This window comes from Dufourea novaeangliae, unplaced genomic scaffold (genome assembly GCF_001272555.1).
Source record: "Dufourea novaeangliae isolate 0120121106 unplaced genomic scaffold, ASM127255v1 scaffold362, whole genome shotgun sequence".
Classification (NCBI taxonomy): Eukaryota; Metazoa; Arthropoda; class Insecta; order Hymenoptera; family Halictidae; genus Dufourea; species Dufourea novaeangliae.
The window spans coordinates 104,553-128,103 of record NW_015374231.1 but is presented as its reverse complement, the minus strand read 5'-3'; the positions used below and the strand labels follow the sequence as shown (position 1 = coordinate 128,103).

At 43.4% G+C, this 23,551-nt stretch overlaps 1 protein-coding gene across 3 annotated transcripts in view; it reads left to right on the top strand.

The window, feature by feature from the left end:
• LOC107192402 (MICOS complex subunit Mic60) overlaps positions 1-23,551 on the top strand; it is a 39,262-nt gene that overhangs the window by 5,268 nt on the left and 10,443 nt on the right. For all 3 annotated transcript variants that reach the window (XM_015581646.1, XM_015581644.1, XM_015581645.1), the window contains 2 exons: positions 4,500-4,728; positions 18,790-18,948. In XM_015581646.1, the coding sequence (XP_015437132.1) occupies positions 4,500-4,728; positions 18,790-18,948 (388 nt within the window). The remainder of the gene's footprint in view (positions 1-4,499; positions 4,729-18,789; positions 18,949-23,551) is intronic.

Genomic DNA, 23,551 nt, shown 5'->3' with positions numbered 1-23,551 from the left:
CACCGATCTTTACTCTATCGTTTTCAATTCGTAATCCCGCTCCATTGTTCGCGCACGAGGTAATGATGATTAACATCACACGACCGTCAAACTTTCTTCCGTTTTCCATCGATCGTGGTCGTATCTCGAATTCCTTTTTTCAATTTTACACACTGGAAACAATATGGGAGTCGAGAGCACACTATTTTTCATGGTCATGTACCAGAAAATCACTGAACATTATAAGGCAGGCCTGACCTAGTCATCTTTGAGTACATTATACTTATCGATATTTTTTTGGAAAAGGATAATAATTTTCGCGAGAACCTGCTACTGTTATACAGCTAAAAATATTATTCAATACACTGTACCCGTATTTTGTAGTATTTCCACGAGTAGCAGAGTTGTTCGAGGCATTTTTACGCCGTCTGAGGAATTACCGAGGCTTCGATAATCGTGGTTCGGGTAACAAAGAAGGGATTTCGTAACTCGATCTCGAGAACCGTGGATTCTTGCCTGGAAATTGTCGTCCCGGGCTTTGTTTCGTTCGGATCCTATTGTCGGACGGAAGAACGGACCGTTTCCACGTCTCGAGTTTTCGTGTCGTAAACTTTCATGGAAATCGTGAGATTCGACCGGAGTCGTTAATAGCTTTAAATCCTTTTCCTTCCTTCGTTCGCCGTGCTTTCTGATACGTCGATTGGCAGTTAATCCACGATTTCTCGAAAATTGCTATTCGATACCGTTCGACGTCGATTTCTCTCTACTGGAATCAGTGCTGTATCGTAAGTCGTCTGAAGCTAGAAATATGTCTCGTAGTAGCTGAACAAATCAACTTCTCGAAATAAGCACTGCGTAAATCAGATTGATAATACTACAGACATTGTTGTCGGAACAATACATATCACGATATATAAAATACATAAAAAAAGGATACCTTTAAAATTGTAAAATAGAAAAATTTATGAAAAAGAAATGGAACTTATCGGTAGTGTTTCGTAGAAGGTCTGGGGTGTCTGATCACGGACGGTGCACTGTCACTGGGAGCTCACAGAGTTTCCACTTAATCATTGCAAGACTCATTAGACATTTTTGTAACAATATAATACATGTATTATCGAACAAATACATGCCAGAAGTCGAGGAATTTTCTATTCCCCGTGATATGTGAGACGGGTCCCCTCTGAATTTTGGGAACTAAAAAAAACGAAACTGCATGAAAATAGAGGGAAACGAAACGAAAAACAAAAAAAATATGATTTCTGACACCCCGGCGGTGTTTCCCACGCCGCGAAAATTAAATTAATCGGACGGCTGGCCGTGTACAGAAACGAAGGAAAAAAAATTGGCCGGGACAAAGCCTGTTTTCATCCCGTGAACGGAACGATCTGCCACCGTATACGTCGGCTAAGCCGGTGCATCGATCTCTAATCCGTTTTGGAAAAAATACAAAAAAAAAATCAAAAACCGTCTGCGTGTCCACCTGCCGCGAGCTGGATTGTCTAAATCCAATGGAAATAGAGCGCAGCATGGTCGGGGGCTCTCGGTTTAAATTATCCGATCGACGCGACGGTTCGCGCGTTGTCATCGTAGCGATCCCCAAATATTTTCCTCTCGCGATGACTTTGATTTCTACGCGAGCTATTCAATTTCGAGATAGTCGATCGACACGAATCGTTGGATGAAGAATAAACGATTGTATCCAAACGATGAATCGAATTTAGGAACAGCGTAGTGAACTATTTCCAAGATTTTTTTCGCTGGAAAACAAATGAATCGTCGTGGATTTCGATCGAGCGTTTCCGGGGGCGCGAATTCATCGTGCATAGGGTGGAGTTCCCGAGTTTCTCCTTAATTCAAGAAGAGTCGTCTTTCGATTTCAACACTCCCTGGTTGTTCGCAGCGGAACTTTTGGATTTCGTGAGCTTCGTCGAACTCGTGTCGAAAGACGGTGATCGACGGTTTTCAACGCCTCTGGGTCGAGTTTCCTTGGCTGGATCCTTGGCTCGGAAGGGTCGAGTTTAATAACACGAAACTGATGGCCGACGATCGATACGTCCATTTCCGATCGACGACGGTTGAAAAGACATCCGGCCGTGATAGTTTCAGTTCGAGGAGTTCGGTCTTGGGTGTCGATAGCTGCGATTCCCCAATCCTCGATACCAGTCGATATTTTAATATTCAACGCTTCACCTCTCTCTATCGAATTGTTCCCGAGTTTCTCCTTGATTCAATAAAGGGGATGTTTTGAATGAAAGCACGGAAGAGGAAGTCTTTCCGGCCGATCTCTTTGGAAATTTCCTACTTTTGTCTCCGTTACTGCTCCCCCTTGATGCTCCCATTCGGATCTATTAGGTCATCCTGTATAAATTGTGCGTCTGGTATGAGAGTTGCGTTTGAAAATTCACAAATGTATACAGAATAGTTCAGTTATTACAGACGTTTAACGTAGTTCGTGTGCTGTGTCATGTAAGTTTAAGAAATGGAATTGTAGCGTGGAACAGATTCCGAGTGTATGGTGACGTTATTAGAGCGAATCAGTGGTAAAAACAGGTTGAAGAAATTACAAGCAGTTCTTAATGACGACCCTCGTCTCGAGAAGCTTATAGAACTGTATAAAGACACTTGAAGAGTTTCTACTGAACAAGATTCTTCGGTAGCCGTTGAAGAACTGGCACAGAAGCTGAAGATGTATTATCCCTTAATGACCGACAAAAAATTGTTCTTTCTCACCAATATAAATGTGGAGAAAACTGTGTTAATTACGAGGGGACATAATACGGGGGGGGGGGGGTAAAATTACCATTAGTTTTAGATAGAATGTGTTGATTTTAATAAATATTTCTAGATGGTATACAGAAAGATTGTAACGTACTAAGAGGGTTAAATCCCCGAAAGCCATACGGAAGTATCGTTAAAAGTAAATGGACGATAAGTTTCCATTGTGTAACTTCACAGAATTTTCGTAAGAAGTCGTCCATTAAACTTTTTTCTGGATCAACGAGTACCCAAGAGCTGGTAGCTGTCGGTACAGCCAGCGTGTTAATGGAGAATCCAGGATAAATCAGCCCTCATCTCCTCGAACATCGATCTCGATGATCGTGGATCGAAGGATTTAACGCGGAGTTGTATCGCGAATGGTGGTGTTCGCGGGACTGTCGACGATCTCTCTTCCACTTGACGGTTTGGTGCACGAGATGGCGGTTGTCGAGCCAGCCGGGCGTTAATTATTGACACGGGCTGGTTTCAGTGGGTACGTGTGACCCTGGATCGTTCCTGAACCGTTACCAGGTACAAGGATCCACGGACGTAGGAGGCGTACTGTACGCCAGGCCAGCCGAGGGTTGTCCCGTACAGGGTTACAGAGTGGGATCGACGAGGAAAGAAGAGATTAGAGGGGTCACTTACCAACGAGGGCAACGAGAGCGCGAAGCTTTAAGTGCGGATAATTAATCAAAGTCTCATTACGCCGATGTTCCCACGATCTGATCCATTGGACGGTACGGAACTTTCACCCCTCGTGTGTATCGGGTCGACATTGCGCACCTATAGATCACATCGAATTTTCCTCGAGTATACGGGGTGTCCCACCTAACGTCAGCACCTTTAATATTTCACTTATTTTTGAAGATAGACAAAACTATGAGAGGAATATATTATTCCAAAATATATAAAAATATATAATATAAATTTTCTGAAAATCAAAAGCAAGTGAGACTTTCATTTTGAACGAAGAAATTGATCCATGACGAACCAAGAATTGAACGATGAAACGAGTTCCGTAAGGTCACGCAGAAAAGAGAGCCACACGGCCACGGGTTCCATTTCACGGGGAAAAGACCACTTTGAAATGTTTCTAGCTGGTAGGACAGAGAGACCAGTTCCGTGGATATTTCAATCTAAAAACGCGTTAAAATTCAACAGCAGTCGGAGAGAACCTGGAGAGAGATGTGGGACAAAGACCGTGGCAGTCAACGAAACGGCCTCCCATGTATTTCAAGACACGCTTTTCGACGACGAGGGTCGGAACAAGCACAAAATAAATGCATCGAGCTTTGCGTCCAGGCATGAAGAAGGGGTGAAAATGTATATTCTTTCGGTTGCTGCCCGCTACAGCTCTCTTTGTTTCACGCTGTTCTGCGTTGAAGATTGGGTCCAAATGCACCCTTATTTCCTCAGTTTTATAAGTCGTGGAGAGCCTATCAACGGGATCAGAATGATTAAATTCGCGGAATATGAAACACTTTTCACCCCCCTGGAATATCTTCATATCATTCGCCATCACCCCCCTCGCTCTACTTGTCGCTAGATTAAACTTGGCGGTCCGTATCCTTGCCTGGAATTGATCATTTCTTTCTCTTCACCACGCGGAATTGAACTCTTAAAAAATATGGTTCTAACGAAGTGAGGAGAGAAGTTGATTAAAAGTATACAACGTGCTTTTACTTTTTTTAGTATGTTTGGTATTTTGGAGGTCGTGAAATGAAATAGCGTTTTTACTTTCTGTTTTTCTGCGATAGTTGCTGGAGGAGCAGAAGAAGTTCGAAGACGAGATGCGACGGCAGCTGAAGCTGCAGGAACAGGTGCACACCGATCACCTTCAAGAGGCACTCATGGTGAAAGAACGAGAGGCACAGAGGAATCTGAACCGCGCACTCAGCGAACAATACGAGGCCAGTACCCTCCAGTACAAGACGCAGCTCGCCTCCATTGTTGGCAGATTACGTGGCCTCGAAGAGGCGCTGAAGGGTAAGTTTTCTTTGCTTGTTTGTTCGTTAGGCGGAGGCGGTGCAGGGAAAACGAGGGAACTTGCGAAATTGAGAAGACATTTGGCAAACAATTATTTAATTTCGTTAACCGTTTAAAGGTCAGGATGACGCTCTCAGATACTGCTGCTTTTCACTATCTACTATTCGAATAAAATTCTACCCGACTCTGACATACACAGACGGCTTAGTCGTTGTGTCCTCCGTCATTATTTCGACCTGTGCCGCTTAATTACACCGGACAAAAACGTGCGTCTCAAAGCGTCGCGCGGTAACCTCCTGGGGGATGTTCCACGGGACGTCCGGTCTCCGAACAGCCGTTTCTCTTTCGCTTTGTGCCGTCACGGGACCACCCGGAAGTTAGATCCTGATCGGATTAAGCCGCCGGGTCCTCGCCTTTCCTCCGAGGAGAACGATCCACGGGAAATTAAGATCCAGCCCCGAGAACCGATCCGTGATTAAATTTCTTGGGACGGTCGTTTGTTCGGCTGTGTGTATCGCTTCAGGATCACTTGAGAAGCGATGGGATCGAGATTAATCCAGGGAATACTAGCGTTAATTTCTTAGTCACGTTAATGTCAACCTTCTAACGGTAAACGTATCTGACCCAAGTGAACAAAAATTCGAGTTCAAGATAACTTTTTTTTACCCGTCTGGAAGTAGCAAAAAAGAGCTTGGATCGGATCCGACCTCACCTTATCAATTATGACCTTAAAACTACCCTTACCATTCGAGGGTTAAGTAATTCTGTAAATAGTAGAATTATATATTTGCATATAAGTTTGCATTAGAATGAATCTGTCTCGAGAACGTTCATTTACGAAAGTACAGTCAGCTCTGTAAATTAGTGAGATCAACCGGTCCACGAGTACAGCCAAATAGATTTCCATTTACAAGGTTGGTCTTCGTACGCGCATACTGTATTAAAATCACCAGCAATCGCAGTAGCATTCGCTATAGCCCAGCTGGACGCAGTACCACGGAAAGTAGCTGGCCACGAAAACGGGAAGAGAACCCTCTCCAAGAGGAAGAGAAAACCGCGGTTTCAAGCTTCTCAAACTCGATATTCCAGGCAACTTTTGCTCCAGTATGCTTTTTTTTTTACCGAGGAAAAGACGCGAGAACAGCTTGTTTGTCCCGGTTCCAGGCCTGGGGGTGATATAATAACGAAGAAATGGAGATATTCACCGGCCAGGGTAAAAGAAACTCGGCGAAGTACGTAAATGTTAACGAAGTTAAATTACCGTTGGCCAAGCTTTGGGAAACAGCAGTTTCTGGGAAATCTGGTTTACTTATTGCCGCCGTAACTTGCCATGCCGGGGGTGAAGGGGGGGGGGCTGGAAGAAGAAACAGAGCATGGAAATGTTGGCGTGGCTCTACGTGACCGAATTCCGTAGTCCTCGTATTAATATTCGAACATCGTGGACCCCCATGTATCGGAAATGATATAATATATTTCCGTTCCGAACGTATTGGGAACTTCGTGTTCTCCCCCTATGAAAGTTCGCTATCGGCGATTTGTTGCGCGCTACGGAATTATTTAGCGAGGTCAGGAAACGATTTTTAACCGGTCGAACGGACGACTTCAGTAGTTACTATTGTTATAATTAAACTGTGGATTTTATGCACTTATAGCCAATAGAGCCTTAAGAGAAGAAGGCGGTTCCTATATGTACTCTAGTCTTTTGTAAATTACTTTAGAAAATATAATTTTGCATAAAAATCGACAGTCTAGTTATAATCGGGTGGACGAGATATGGTGAACTAAGGTTGGAGTTATGGTAGTTATTTACAGAGATGTAAGTAGATCAGTTCCTCGTCACTCACGCATCGACTCTGGTCATCTTGAATGTAGTAAAAATCTGTTCGGTAACCGAAAGGTCCGTTTTCGTTTTCATGGAGCCTCTATCTCCCTGTACACGACTAGGACAGACTTTCGTCCGATCTTTGACGGGATTGACTAAGTTCGAAGGAGGAGGAAATAAAAAAAGAGGATACAAGTCGCACGGGGATTCGGAGTTCTGGCTCAGTGGGGGAGGAGGCAGGCAGGGGTTGTGGGGTAAGCGAAGTCTGTCAACAACGCCGTCGGTAAAATATTGATCGAATGAGAGGGTAAACTTTGCCTTGCAAACTTTTATTAAGAGGTGAGGAGTCAAGACGTTCTGCTCGGTTAGAGGGTTGCGGGGATATACCGGTGAAAATGCTCTTGGAAGCACGGTCTTCTTGGGTGTTTATACATAAAAAAACGAACACGAAGAGGGACAGAGGAATTGAATCTGATGCGTTGGAGAGTCGGACAAAGGAAGGTAACTTTCCTCGAAAGAGAAAAGGAGGAGGTTTTTGTGGAACGGTGCTTGTGCTACGATTTTTAATTAACTTTATGGATACCGTTTGTTTGAGATTGCAACTACGGAATTAATTATGGAATTATTTGTTCGGGGGTCGTGGTACAGGTATGGAGGTCGTCGATAATCCATCCATCCTCTGTAGAACCGTAATGTACAGCACACTGTATTTTTTTTGGTATCTTGCACAAAAATTTTGTTTCATAGTGATATTAAACGTTATTAAGAAAGATGAGATTGAGTCAGGCACAAACGAGTGTCCAGGCTTTCGACAAGACTAACGTTGCCACTCACGGCCTCGTTTTCTGGAAAATCTTGGTAATACAGAATCAAGAGAGAGAGAGAGAGAGAGAGAGAGAGAAAGGGAACCGCTGTAAAAGAGAATGGGTTCTTGCCGCGGAAAATTGGCACAAGAAGATATTGGTATTTTACAGGAAATTGCTGTAAACGCGAGCATGTATTTTGCGGTGAACGGTCCTAAGGAGGTATTGCACTGTTACATAAAATCCCTATAAAACTTTCTCGACTTTTTTATGGAGAGCGCTTCGAGGAGAAGAGCCCTCTGGTTTTCCCCTCAAAAGATTACTACACGAAGTTACGATCTTCTTGCGTAGAATTTCCCGTATAAACGTATGGACACCGGACTCCTTTCGAAAAATATCCATTTTCTTACAAAGCTCTCTACAAACCTAAAAGATGGCGAAAACGGTCCCGTATTAACCAGTCAGCGAAGTTTCCAAATGAGCCCTTGTATCGCGTGACCACTACGAGAAAAACATCGGCAATAATAAATTGAAGTTGATTAATTAAATTTTATCTGCAGACCTCGGAATAACGACGATGTTCCGGGCTAGTTTCGAGAGGGAGAGACAGAAGGTTCGATAGTTCACCGGGGACAGTTCGAGAATGATAAAGGGACCGGGACACATCGGTCGAAAAAGGAGGAAAATAGAATCCCGTGTTGTGGGTTTCACCCAGAGAACCAGAAACGAACTGAACGTATTCAGCGTGTGTCGCAATTATAACTTCCTCTGTTGTCCTGTCCCTCGGGGGCGCCATTAAGGGCCATCCGAGTATTTAAGGGCGCACGCAGAAAGTTATTTGAGCTTTTCGTTTACCCGGTGGTAATTTAAAACACACCGTTTCCCTGAACCAGTCTATTTATTGTGAACTATTTTTGTGACGAAGATTATATGGGCGTATGCGAAATTACGGGCTGTCGCATTCGAGTTATTCACGGCGTCATTTCATTTTATCGCCGGGGGAATTTAATTTCTATCCATTATTTTAATTAGTGATTATACAAGGGCACAAACTTTTTGCGTAAAAATGTGTCTACATTCGAACAGAATAGTTAAATTATCGAAGAGCTTGGATTTTTCATTCGATCGTTTCTTAATCGGGATAATGGTGGCTTTACTATGAATTGTAACACACGTAGACATTCAGCTTGCGCGTATTCTTCCCTTCCCCCGGCGCGAAGAAAAACGTTCGATGGTTCGCAGCCGATTCCAATCGAACTGAAGTCACGCTCCTGTTGGAAACACCGCCGTAAAATTTTATAACGGGCTATTTCTTACGGCAAGCAAGCAGTCGTAAGGAACAAACTTGCATCGTCAGTTCTCGATGAAACAGCGTTCCCCCGTGATATATGATGCTCCCACCTTCCGATTTGCATCTGCATTTCGAGTTAAATGCGGGTCATCTGACGAGTAATGCGAGTTTAGTAAAAAATTCAATGAATTACGATACCAAGTATTTGTATTATCTAGAACCTGATCGAAAATTCTTAATAATAACCGTTCCATTATTCCCCACTGAAGGGTAGGGGTCATCCGATACGTTCGATTATACAGTAGATTTTCAATTATTCCAATATTTTCGAGGGCACGATACGATTTCGGGACAATTTAACCGCTGGGCCGACAGAAGATTAATTGAGACGGGTCTCTGTTTCGAAGCCTCCTACCGCGAAACTCAATCGAGCGGCCCGACCGTGGGGGCTCTTCTTGCTCTGGGAGGAATAATCTGTCACCGCGAAACAGACGATTCATTCCACACGCGCCTGGAGATAAATCACCGGAGAGAGATAACCTTTCGGGGCGAAAATCTCCGACAGACTTCCGTGGAGGCCAATAAAAATTGTATCGTGCGACGAAGCGGAGGGGGGATGGATAAGGGTTAACCGGTGGATCAAATCGCCCGTGTTCCTCGGCCTTAAAGAGAGTAGCTTGACCTTTAATAAAACCTTGCGGCTAAAGCCGGTCACCTAACGGGTTCCTCGATATTGTGTCGGTATCGCGAAGGACGGAACGATAAAAGGTCGAGACGACACGATCGCGAATAGACCGACGAGCGAGAAAAAGTTTTTATACGTTTTTCATTGTACATTTCGCTTTGGCCATTCAAGGCTTCGGGGAACGTAGGTGTTATATGTTACAAACAGGAAGGGTTGCAGTAAACCGAGTTTAAAAGTTATTCTACCTTCGTATGCCCTTGTAACACACGTCCTTCATACACTTTGTATTGTTTTATTCTGCGATAGGACAAAGTGAAATAGGGGACCAACTCGTTCACTAGGAAAACTGAATTTTCAGAAAAATATTCCGTTACCCTTTCATTCTCGAAAGCTTTCAATTTTCAATAAACGATCATGGAGTTTATGGATTTTTTCGCGTGACGAGTATACTCATCATTCACAGCTAAGAGGTTAAAATGGAAGTCGGACAATTGAGATTCTTCTCTTCTTAGCGACGTGAATCTGACAAGCATAAGCAAACACAAGATCTTCATGCAGTTCTCGACTTTTCAAACACTTCGAACAGTTCGAGCAACCGGTCGAGCAGTTTGATTACCCATTTTATTCTGGATGTGTCCTTCTGGGAAAAAAATGATCGTTTCACCAGATTCGGGCGACTCCAGATCGTAAATCTCCGGTGACTTGGAAGTCGGGTGTGAGGGGATGGTTGATCGTTGACGAGAAGCCCAGACGGCGAAAACATTTTTGCAAGCAATAAACGTCACTCCTGCGGCCTGTCAAAAAGCCAGAACACCGACAATCTCCGCCGATACGGGGGCCAATCAATTTCGCCATCGCGGCCGTGCGCGCGTCCTGTCGTGCTTTTTGATTTCCCATCGTTCTCGGCCGCCGATCGGACGGGCCATTATCCTCGTCGGCGCGCGGATTTATCCAAGCGGCCGTAAAAAATTCCGTGACGCGATTTTGACGGGGGAACCTCCTCCCCCAATGGTGGCCGGGCAATGAAAACGGGAACGAGAAAGACAGAGAGAGAAAAAAGAGAAAGGAACGATTGGAATGGAAGAGCAGAAAAAAAATATCGTTAGGCGGCGAAACCGATGAAAAGCCCCGACGATTATTCGGGAGAATGCGGCGGCCTGGGTGGAGGAGTGGTCTCGGGATGAACCGATCGAGGCGTCGTTTCGAGGCTCCCCACGATCAATAAAATCGCGTAATCTTCTTGATGGACGAAAAGGATTTACACTGAAGCGATAAACTAATCTTCTGCAAGTCGGGGACAGGTCTTAATTAATTCAAGATTTTGGTTTGTAAATGTTTTGGGATTATCGAAATGTGGTTTATAGTGGAATGATTCTTTTAGTGGTATTTTATTGGTTCCTCTACTTTGTGTGCGGTTAGATCCTTCGTCCTGAGTACTATACGCGTATTACGTGAACGCACGAGACGTATGGAGTCTGATCAGTTATAGTTAAAAATGTTTTAAATAGTCTTTTATCTAGTAGAATAGTCGGTGCTTGGTCAGTCATTGCGATACTGGTTGACGTGTCTATTTGGTCTCTGTAAAAAGACGTGAATGAACATTAACTAAATGAGCAATGATCTTAGGGTTTCATAGTCCATAAGAACTTTTATAGACTCATTTAGAGAAACTAGATTTAAGCTCGTGGTTTCGATCCCCAGCCACGTCGAGGCGACTCTGCAACAAACAGAAACAAGTCCCGAAGGGGAGGGGGGTCGGACCAGACGGTCGAAGAAGAAGTCCAGAAGAGGGAAGGATGTTCGCCTAGGGGAAGGAAATTGTAAATCCCGCGGAAATATAACACAGCGAGCAGTTAAGCGTATATACCGTGCCTTGAGTTTTAAACTTTTTCTTTTTTTACGCCTTGCACCGTAAAGACAGCGTTGCGTGGCGAGTCGAGAATTGAAAGAGCGTGGCCGGGATGAAGAAAGAAAGAACGAAGAAAAATTCCGTGAACGCGAGATCCACAGTCTTCCATCCGTCGCGATGGGCGATCTCGCTTTTTGTTTCGCCCGATGGAGGTCCCTCTGACGTCAGAGCAGTCGGGATTCGAGGAATAGATTGCTGCTGCCCGTGAGAACCGACGAAAGGGATGATATCTGGCTCGTCTGTGTTTTCCAACCCCCTTTGGAAGTCGTGACGGTCTTCATGCATCAACGAGCCCAGACCTTTGTCCGGGAAGGAAAATGTTCGTGTGGAAGAAGACGAAGGAAATGAGTTATCCGATCAGACGTCTAGAATGAAACGAGCGTTGCTCGATGAATCGTGGTGAAATCCTATTATTATTTAAATGTAATCGAGTACCTTAGTTCGGCAATTAATGTCACGATAAGACACGTCGCAATAATTACAGATAACTCCATTTGTTATTGATCGGGCTATCTGTCGTGAAACCATTTCGAAATTTCCATCCCCGGCCTGTGGGGAATCATGCCGGATTTCCTTCCGGCTCTTTTCCCCGCGTGGCACGCACCACGACGATTAATTACGCGAGTAATTAAGCGCCCCGTGTCCCGAAATTACCGGCGTTATTCGATTTGTCAATTAACGCCGGTCGAGAGGGGAAGATCGCACTTGTGCGGCCCCGATGACATTCGGGAAAACCGCAGCGCAGTTTTTTTCGAACCGTTTACCCTCCCCCCGACACGTGGAAAAAAACCGTGATCCCGTGGCAGTTTGAAACCGCGCCACGTATCGGGGGGAAAAAATTAGCTCGATCAGAGAGGGTCAACTCGCAATACGCGTCAGGAACGGGGGGTATAGATTCATGGAAATCACGAGAGGAATTTAGCAATTTCTGTTAAACGACCAACGTTAAAAGTGAATGGAAAATTACCTTCAACGATCCAAATTGCAGGTATATTTACTATTCAATCTTATAGGGGAATATACCGAACTTGCACACGTCGATTTAAATCCAACAAACGGTAATCGTTGTGACGATGGATACACTTCACGTAACGGCGTGGACTGGATAATTAATTACGTGGGGCCCCGCAAATACGATTCATCGCGCTTTATTGTCGATGGGTTGGGGGTGTAGGGGGCCGTTAATTAATCGTAACGAGAAGGTTTTGGGGTCGGATAGGTGATAACGCGAAAACGGTACATCGTAATAAATCTTCGGCCCGGCAACCCTCCCTTCACGTCGACGTGGTTTTTGTTCGTGATACTTTCCCGATGCCGCGTAATTGTTTCACGAGAATACAAGGGGGAGGGAGGCAAGGAAAAAAAGGAAGCTGCCGCCTCCCTGGGCCGGTTAACACCCCCTCAGGCCCCGGTTCGATCGTTAATGGGTTTCTGGTTGGCCCGTGATCAGTTTAATTACCCCCTCTAATCGGACCGTGTCGCTTCGGAGTGAATCTGTTCCCTGGGTAAACCGGGGGCGTCTTGCTCGCGCGGAACTTTTTCATACGAGACGAATTTCAGACCGAAAAAACAGATTTTGGATTCAACATTCGAGAGCTTCGGAATATGATAAATTACCAGAAAGTTGGAGAAACTTCTATGAATAGAAGGCGACAAACAACGCCAGAACTTTCTGACAGACCCAATAAGTGGTACAGATCCTTGATTAATAGAAGTCTTTCCCTTTTCTCATTAGTCTCCGTCTCTTATTTTCTCCCTTTAATTTTTTAGTATCATCTTAATTTTATCCTCTGAATTTTTTATATTCATATACGTTGTTACTTTATCAATAATAACATAAATACTACCCGCAGTTGAAAATAGGGAAACATCGTTTTTCCTGTACGTAAAGTTTGACAAGCAAAAGTTAACTAGTAGTTTTTAAATATTCTTCAAACAGCTAAAGGTTCTATATTTGCAAACGCAAAAACCCTCCCGCCAGCAAGGTGTGAATTTGTTCCCGGCCCCGTAAGAGAACAGCATTATTGTACGCGATCGGGCGCCGGGGGCAATCGTCCGGGCCAACGAAGCCACGAAATCCGCTGCTCGTCGAAACAAACCAGCCGGAGGAAACGCTGTTTTCGGTCGGTTTTACGCGTTTCGCTTGGGATTTGCCATTCCGTTGACTCGAAAAACAGCGATGTATGCATGCGTGTGTGTATCGACGGGAAATCGATTTGAATTTTCCACCCTCAGTTGCGCGTCGACCGCATCGTTGGGCCAGTTGATACAACCGATCCCGAGACAAGAGTGACAGATAGGAGTGGGAAGGAGACGCAAGAAATAAACCATGAAAGATTGATTTTTCAATGGCGAGCCAAAAGTTGCGTGACCCATATGTGGGCGACGTGGTAACTATTAAAAGGGATAACAGAGATGATTGAGGATGGTGACTTTAAACAAAAAAAAAAGAAGATATCCTGACCGGGAGGATAGTTAAAGGTGAGAGGGCGTTTAATTAATGAAAAAGTATAGGAATGATAGGGGGTTCGGAGAAAGGATCGCGAGTGAAAAGGGGGTTTTCTTTTTAAGGGAAGGACGAACGTGGATAAACAATCGCGAAGGAAGAGGGGGATTAAAGTGAAAGGGTTAATTGGTGGGAAAAGACGAGCCAGTAAAGATTAATTCACGGGAGAAGGCGTGAAAGGGTGGATAGGGGGGGTAGAGGGAGAAGACGCGAACCAGGGGGATAATTATAGAGAAAGGAGGCGAAAACGGGGTTAGTTAGCGAGGGTGGCGGTGAAAGGGAAGGTTAATGGCGGAGGAAGACGTGAAACAGTGGAACAACAAAGAGAGTCGACATGAAAGGGAGAAATAATATAGAGAAAGGATTTGAAAGAACAGGACAAGGGAGTAGGGGTGAAGTAACGTTGAAAATACGGTATGAATAAACATTGTATACGTAGACGAAGAAATCGTTTAAGCGATCATAAAATATCTAACCTCCAAATGAGAAAAAAAAATCACTGCATTAACAAGGAAAATAGCACTGCACAGGTCGAGACAAAAACAGGATGTTTTTCCCTCAAATTCTTACTTCTTTTTTGCTGAATGGGTTCAAACTTCAACGGTGAATAATGGTACTGAAAAAAAGAAGAAAAATTTTGGTCACGAAGGAGTAGAAATAGGAGTGGAAGGGAAGGCGCAGTCAACAATGGAAGGGTTAAGGAATACGCAGACAGAGGATGAAAAAGAACAAAAGAGGGCCGTTCTGTTGGTAACTGTCGAAATTTGTTGAACCCTTGAAGCGTGAAACGTCAGAGTGGACACGCCGCAGCTCGTCGGGGCTTAATCCCGCACTGATTTAACCTCGGTTTTGCGCGTGCCCAGGCTCATAAAGAATGAGCACTATCCCCTGCAACGACAGCGGCTTTTATTGTTAAGCGGCCGTGTCACGCTGACGTACGCGTTCCAATCAGTATGTAAACGCAACCCCATGAATACGGGGGCAAGAACACTTCGCCGGAAGTCATCGCTCGAATCAATTTCGAGTCGTTCTATTGTCGTTAGGAACAAAAAATTCCGAAATACTTCGTAATTCTTGGGATCTTTTCGAATTCGATTAATCGAAATCAAATTTAGGCTACACGAAATCAAAATATTTAATAAGACAGTTTTTATCGACGTTAATGGATTCCTGAAGGTAAATTCTTAAGATCTTGACGTACCTTTTCGAACATAGATCAGAATTTGAAATGGGTTGTTTTAAAGAAGGGAAATGTCTGAAGACTTGGTATGTCTTTTGCAATATATAAGTTGAAATTCGATTAATCAAGATGAAATTGCATAATATTGAAACTCTACGCTATTTGATCCACATAACGATTATTGGTTGTCCTTAAGGTTGTCAGAATACTGAATAAGGAACTGATTATCGTCCTCGTGAGTTTGTATCGCATGGAGAGAATTGAATCGTTCGAGTTAATGTCACCACCGAGCTACAGTGGCCAAAATCCTTTCTCTACGAACGCGTTCCCAAGGCCTTTATCAGTCCCCCGGATTATTTCGCGCCATTTCGAAACCCCACAACCATCCTACGATCGTTTAAAACGCGCAATGATTAGTGCAGCTGCTTCAATTGTTCATTCGCCCTTATCTCGAGCCACTTTCCCGCTTAAATTCGCAATCCAAATTTAACTGGCTGTTTCGAGGCACGCTGAAACTCCATCGTAAAGTCCTTTCCCGAGCACGATCGTCGAGGTTTTTGTATCCTTTCAGTGTCGGCCATCTTTTTCGTTGGCCCTTATCGGAACCGGTTACGAGAGACAATAAAAAAAATAAAAATGTATTTACATTGTCACTAAAAAGTTTAGGATCACTTACTGCGCGAGTACTCGAACTGATCGTTTCAACGAAATGTGTATAAATAAATGCAGCATTTTGCCACCAGAGATATGACATTCTAGTATCTTCTGCAGCGTCGATTCCAACAGAATCCTGAAAACTTCCTTCTGTTTGATCTCACAACGATCATTAGTATTTCATTAAATAGAATTCTTTTTACTTTTTTCATAATGTTAACAACAATCGAAATTGAATGAAATTCAAGGGATATATATGAGGTGTCCGACATTTAAATCGTCTCGATCACTGTGGCAACGTCGAACGAGGGCACTCCGCCATTTTTCCGAAGTGTCTTCATTTTCCCAGCTGGCCTCGCCAGCCCTTACGATCATTCCGGAATCGCGCTGGGAGACGTAAATAAGAACAAACGCGACGTTCACGAGTGCTTTTCAGTATTCCCGGATCCCGCCCTTGGTTCTCATAAGCCGCTGTTTGCTTATCCGATGAAAGCGTCACAGCGATGGGGGAGGACGTCCGCCATTCGTCGTCTGTGTTCGCAAGGATTACTGTCTCGCGAAAATCTGTGGGAAACCCGTTTGGCTGGCTTTCCTGCTGCTGCTTTCTAGCTGCTGGTGCACCTGTAAATGTATCGATTCCACACGTGATTCATTTCGTTGCCAAACGAAACAAGTGGAGAAGGATCTTGTCCTGTTTTTGTGTCAAAGATAGTTTAGAATTAGGGGTCTTAGTGGAAGGGGAGAAAAATCAAGTAAAACAATTCGCAGTCGGGACTCTCGGGGAGAAAGGCAGCAACGCGTAGCGATCTGTGAAATTCGCCCGTCTAATTTCATTTACTCTGGCACAGTTTTTCGATCATCCGTGAAACTCACTCCCTCCCCATGGGGATTCGTCGTCGCGTCGGAAACAATGCCGCGGAGCGTTTCGTGCGTTTTAACACTTTGCCACCACGTCACACAAACATGGCCGACACGTACACATTGCAGAGAGGTAGGTTTATCCGAATACGATACCAAATTTTTATTAAATATTACAGTATAATGTAAAACAAGACCAACAGTCTCTATTTACCCTCTTAGTACTCACAAGCCGAAATATAAATTATAAATTCTGATACAGAAAGTGACGAAAAGTATAATATTTCCAATATTTTTCATATAATACAAAATACACTTCACTATAAAATAGAAAAAGACGTGTAAAATTATCTTTATCGTTAGAAAACATGTGTCAATTTTAATAAATATCTTCAAGAATGCATATTTTCCAAGGTACTTCTAGATGGTACTCGGAAACATTGTAAAGTACTAAGAGGGTTAACTAAACGCATATAGTATTTTCGACGATTTATGACTTAAAAAAACGATATAAAGTGTGTCTACATTCGATCGTTCGCTTCGGAAGACCGTGAATCTACCTCAATATAGCGTTTCAGGGACGAGGCACGGAGCGGGGCTGGCACTTTGCGAACGAGGTTACTTCGCAGTAAGTTATCCGGATTGACGTGTATAATAAATCACCGGGGCGGGAGCACTTGATCCAGATGGATTTCGGTTTTTTTTATATTCTCACGGGCGACATTAACGACAGACTTGACCAGGGAAAACACCTTGCCGGGTTAAGTCGAGTTGCCGTTCGTGAATTAGAAATCACGTGGATCCCGCTATTCATTGAAGATTCAAATATTAACATTCCTAAGAAATTATTAGTCAACAATCACTGATTTTCCAGTCTTACGAGAAAGAATCTGCGAAATCTCACACTCAATAATTCGGTACACATTCGACCATACCTAATTACAAATTACAGTGCTTCTTGAATTTTATTAAAAATTCCATCAGAATTTCATAGAAATGCTGAATGTAGCTGTCACACGAACACAGTCCACGTACCGAAAAAAATCACCGTCAGTGAGAGCAGTCCACGAAACGAGTGGTCCATTAAAGTCGATGTCGCGGGAAGGAACGATAACGAAACGTCGCCTTCGACACGTTCACTACGATTCAGTTTAAACGAGAAAACGATGAAATTCGTAAAGTGCGTGGACGAATGTCTAAAAAGAGAAGAGGGACAGAAGAGTGGGGGGCATTTGTCATACCATCGTCCGGAAAACGAAACGGGGGACCGTGGACATCGAACTTCGATTCGCGAGGTAACTCCGTTACCGTCTTTTATTTATTTCGCTTCGATTCTTGCCTACCGTTCCCCGTTGATTTATGGATCGCTGGTCGACGGCCACTTCTCTCGAGCCGCGGTTTTCTTATTTTCCTGCTGGCGTGTCGGAACCACACGCGAGTCCTTCAACGGAATGGTGTGTGTCGTTTCCCTTGGAATTTTATGACCGATCGTTATTATCATTACCCTTCTACTTCGTTTCGCGAAGTTATAGCGACTCCCATAAAGTCCCCTTACGCCATATTTGATACTTCTTCTTGGGTATGGTCCTTGCATGATGCCTCTTGATGTTTTTATGGAGAACAGAAAAAGTATACGATCTATTTATCCTTATAAAATTTCATTTTCTGAGATCCTTCGATTAATATGGGCTGGTGTTTTCACATCACGCATCACTTCGTAGGAATGATGTTCGTAGCTATAGTTTCCTGATGTTCTTGTCAAAATAGGAACAACGTGTATTTTCGTTGGTTCTCTTCATGATTTTAAAGCGCGGATTGAAATCCAATAAAATTGTCCTCGGTCGGACGTTTCTCTTTCCACGTCTGCCCATCGTCGTTCGATTCCACATGTCCATCTTTCGGCCACGAGTCTACAGAGTCCATTCGATCTTGCCCCGTTCCCGGCAACATTATCGCCTCTTCCAACTCGGCGGAACGTGTACCGAACGAACGTGACCTTTCTGAACCACCATTATTTTACGGCAGGTCCCCTCGAACACCCCTTTAAAGAGGAACGACAAGATAAGAAGCGGATAATGCGATATAAGCGACGACGGGGCTCTCGAGTGCTTTTAAGTTAAATTCTATTTTGCGAACTGCTTCCTAGGCGGGGGGTAACCTTGATGCTTCAAGCGTTCTCGAACTCGAGACTAACCGGAATTTCCGCGAAATTTCATCGAGTCACCGTCGGTCGTGGTACCTAGACGCGTTAAATTGAGCGTCGAGTTTCTGGAATTCCGTTTTTACGACACAACTAACAAGGAAGAATGAGTTTTTTTTGCTAATCGATTCTTTTTGTTCTTCTCTGTTACAGCACGTATGGACGCAGAAAAGGGAGCGTCGAACGCGCAGATCCTGTGGTCAGCCTGTCAGGCTCTGGCCAGGGCCGTGAAAACTACGCCGCTTGGCGTATGCGCGAACGAAGCAATCAGGCCTCTCGAACCGGAGATCAAAGCAGTCACCAAGGCCGCACGTAAGTTATTTATTATCTTCTAGATCCGTTAGAAGCAACCACTCAAATTAAAATGAATAACACCGATTACACGAATCAGAATAACCATGACTAGACTGTAGAAGTTTATGCAAAATCGATGTTTTAGATACTGATATCTAAAGATTGAAGTGGAACAGAGGTTTAAATTGTGTAGTGGAGGCTTTACTTCATTTTACAAGGTAAGAGATGCTATAAATGCATAAACATCCGCAGTCTAATTATGACAGTGTTGGTGGAATGATTACATAAAAATTAAAGATCCAAATCTGTGAATGCTATTTAAAGTCCTCTCACTGTTCTGACAGTAATATACAAATAATCTATTTACCGTGTAGTCTGCTCTTTTTTACGTGTCTACATGTATATACATGGAGGGAAAGGGATTATATTTACGGGCAATAAATGAAATTACATCCCGTGTTTTATGTCTCGGGCATTCGGCCGGATAATATCTCTCTGAAATCGACAGCAGTCTCGCGAGCTGTCTATTAACACGATCGTGGATTAATATTAACTGATATTAATATCGTTATGTTTTACGGTGGTTGGTGGAATGGGGCGGGTTCTGGGGCCGAGGCCACACAGTTTGCGGTAACCACATGATAATCTCTCTATTCTACCCCCTCTCCCTCACCCCCCGCGGTACAATGCCAATCTTCGGGGGGGATTAAAGCTACAATCGCGGAAGTATCGGCGTATCGGAATTCCGCGCGGTCAGAATGCTAAAACGCTCGACGGTCCGTTGGACGCGAAAGCTTTGAATGTTTCCGCCTGCCAATAGATATGCGCCGGTTCGTATAAATATTTCAACGAATGCAGGTGAATAACTTGGTGGTTCCCATGGTTACCATCGTTTCGCATACTATTTTTTCTTTTCTTTTACTATTTACTCGGCGTTCTTTATTCAGACACCCTTCACCGTACGAAGAGGTTCTCGTGAAATAGAACTCAATTTATAGCTGCATAATTCCGAGAGCTAGATTAATTTAAATAATAATTTTCACCTGGAAGAATTCGAGGTATTTCAATGTGTCAATATTCGTCTAAGAATCGTGAAAAAGTAGCACCTTTCTAAGTAGTACATCTCTGTACAAGGTGGGGCATCCAAGTAGTATGAGACCTGTCTGTCCAGACACGCGTAAGTAGTAGCACCGTATGTATGGTCAGGCGTAATCAACTACCATGGTCCCGTCCACAGCCAAGTTTTTTATTCGATAAAACAAGGATATAGAGAACTTCTGGGTCAGTGATTCACCGTGTCAGTATTTCATCAAACTCTCTCGAATTGCAACAATTTCAAAATTCACGTGGACGCCTCGCTATTTACGGGAATTTATTAACCCGTTCAGTGCATCTTTTTAGTATCTTGTACAAAAATTTTTGTGGATTAAAATAGCTATTTAAAAGATTTTTTTTTATATAAACAATGTATTTGCTCGTGATAAACAGCGAACTAGAAGTCACAGTAACACCATTTTTCTAATGTTTGAATGCCATTCAAAGAAGTTTCGCGCTAGCGATTGTCTAGAAATCGTCCAAATATTGTCACAAAAGTGATAAATTGGGCGTTCACTGGAATGGACAAATGCGCAGTTAACGGGATAAGCATTCCGGCAGATAACAATATATCCCGTTAAACTCACCGTGTGTATATTCACGGTTGAATTTCTGACTCGACCGCAATCGTCATTATCGCTCGGAAATCATTACGCTAATATCACGCTGGTAACACAGAACCGCCTTATCGTTTGCCCACCCTCGAGAATTTACGGGGTGGGAGATGGCTTTTTATCTTCCTGGAGTCCGAAATCGGTACGGAACGCGTAAATTCCGTCCTTGGGCGTGTGTGTTCCGCGACACGCAATGAATATTCGGGCCCGTAATGCCACACGGGCGTCGCGCCGTGAAAACTCATTAACTGCCCGCCGGGCTCTGCGATGAATTAAATAGTCCGCGTCGTTTCATTCGACCCGGAGAAACGCTTATTGCGTCTCGTCGTGGACATTGGAGACGATTCGACGGAGGGAGATTCACTGATTGTTTTGCGATTAACGAACAAAAGTTGTACCCTATAATTGCTATCATAGTTGCTAGTACTTTTAAATTATAGGAAGGACTTAGTGATTTGAAGAATTTGTGCAGACTGTAGGCTCTATTGTTTAGTAATAATTTCTCTTCAACACGAACACGTGAAATAAAATATCCTGCAAAAAGCACAGGCTTCTGGGATTACAGGATATTTCGAGAATGTTCTCTGCATCGAGTGGTTTAAAAGTTCTCGATAAAATATTTCTACTGTGCGAAAATATCGCTTCGTATTTCGAGATGCTTGAAAGTGGACGATGAAAATATATTTCGAAAAAATCCAGCGATAAATCAAAACGATGGGGCACGAAATAGTTTGTCGGGTGATGGAATCGTTCCACTGTGAACTCTGGGAAAGCAAGTGCATAATTAATACACTTGACAGGGGGAATGCAACCTCCCCTCGAAACGACTGGCGAGGCGTTTATGCACGCTCACCGCCGATTAAGTCGTAAATCTTGGACGATTCCCTCGCCCCGAGACACCCCATCGCGTCCGCTTTCTTTGTCCGTGGCCCTCCCACCGAAGGGAATTAGAACGATTCCATTCGTTGTTGGTAATTTTTCATGCGGAACCACCGTGGAACTTCCTCGACAACGCGATAAATACAGGTCCGACCATAATGAGTGTTACCATCGGGAGAATGATTCTACATGGGGAGAGAAATCGAGGAACCGTAGAGTAAAATCCCTTTTCACCGCGAGAAATAGCCTTCATAAATTCCATAATACAATCTTGGACGTTCGTTTTCATTTAACAATGTAGCATGAAGAGTTCCAAGAAGGGTAATCGATCTCTTTCAATAAAAAGAAAGTTGTCAGATTTTTAATTGTAAGAGTAAAAATATTCCCGTGTGACCATGAATGCGCTCATACTACTTACGACTGATCTTTTATAGTGTTCTACCACTAGAACGATCCAGCTACAAGTAAGTTTTTTGGGCAGGTCTTGGTTCACTTTCGGGTTAGATGTACAAACACCGTTCTATTTTTTACACTAACAGAATAAATGTAATTTGTTCCACACATTCATGACGAAAGAACGAGCAGAATTACAGATGCTTGAACGCCTTTTTTCTCCTCTGCGGAATTCATTGTGGAATAGCGGATACGAAAAAGCGCAATCGGGCTTGGCCACGGCATTGTCGGTCAGAGAATATTAATTTAAACGACCCAGCTCGGTTCTCTGGGTTTTTTCGAAGCTTATTTTTCGCGGTAGCAGCAAGGGTTCGACGTGGCGTGGCTCTTTGTTAACGGGGGGCGGGGAGTTACTCGAAAGAATATGCAGTTTGTATCGCTATTAAGTTTCCGTTGTCGAGCGGAAATGGAGTACGCGAACAGGGTTTTGAAACGGGACAACGATACACCCCTTCCACGGAATAAACGTATAATAATACCCCCTGTCAGAAGTATGAAACTCGGTCTTAATAAAAGCTCAAGAGGTCCTTCTATTAATTCCGGATTCTTTCCTTTTTTCTCGCCACTTTAACGGGCGCACTCGCGTCCCGAAACAATAGAACTTCTTGTTTTAACGAACAGACCGTCATGAAGGTTTATGGTGACTAGGAAAAAGTATCTCATTTATGGGTTTCGGGGACAATGCCTGAAGTCAGTTAATGTTTCAGTTTTCAACCTCTGAACGAGCTTGTCTTGAATATCGATTAAAATTCCATAATATATTTAACGTGAACTAGGTCATATTGCACTATTTTTTATTTCTTTGCAACATCCTATGAATTTTTATTTTTATTATTTAATTAAATTGTTCATATCGTTTGTGAAAGGAAGCTTAATTGTTATTTAAACTCAGTTAGGTTAACGTGCCGCGGTATCAAGCGGTTTCATTCCTTTAATAGCAACGGGACATAAATCAGTAGTGTGCCCCAACCATGGTCAGACATGATTAAGTATAATGGCCTTAGGCGTTATCTCCTTACAGGTGTACATAGGCAGTATACTTCTGTGACTGGCCAGAGACAATTACGTCGGCTTAATTAAGTGATATACACTTCATAGGTACTTAATAATCACAGATGTTTACATTTAATAACAAATATTTTACATTATTTCTAAAGAACTATTCAAGGCATGGAATATCTAGGTAATGGAGATGAAAATCTTTCAGATAAAAGGAAGGAATTTGTACTACCTACTGTAAGGAGAATAACCACGTGTGTGTAGCACTCTAATGGCATACACGAATTTCACAGAGTCCGACTAATAACAGTGATACACCACTATGAAATTCTTAGTGCACTGCAGAATTTCTACGTAATATTTGACGTTCAATTACGAAGAATTCCTGCAATGCTCTGTACATACATATACGATTCCACATTGTGTGCACAAATGAATAAGTTCCACTCGGACAGTTCCAGAAAACTGTTTAAAATTCCTGCGCCGATTTATCACGTGGCCAGGCCGGTTCACAAAATTACGAACTAATATATTCCAGCTACGTAACAGCATCTGGTGTAATGCAATTCGTTAGGTGGGGC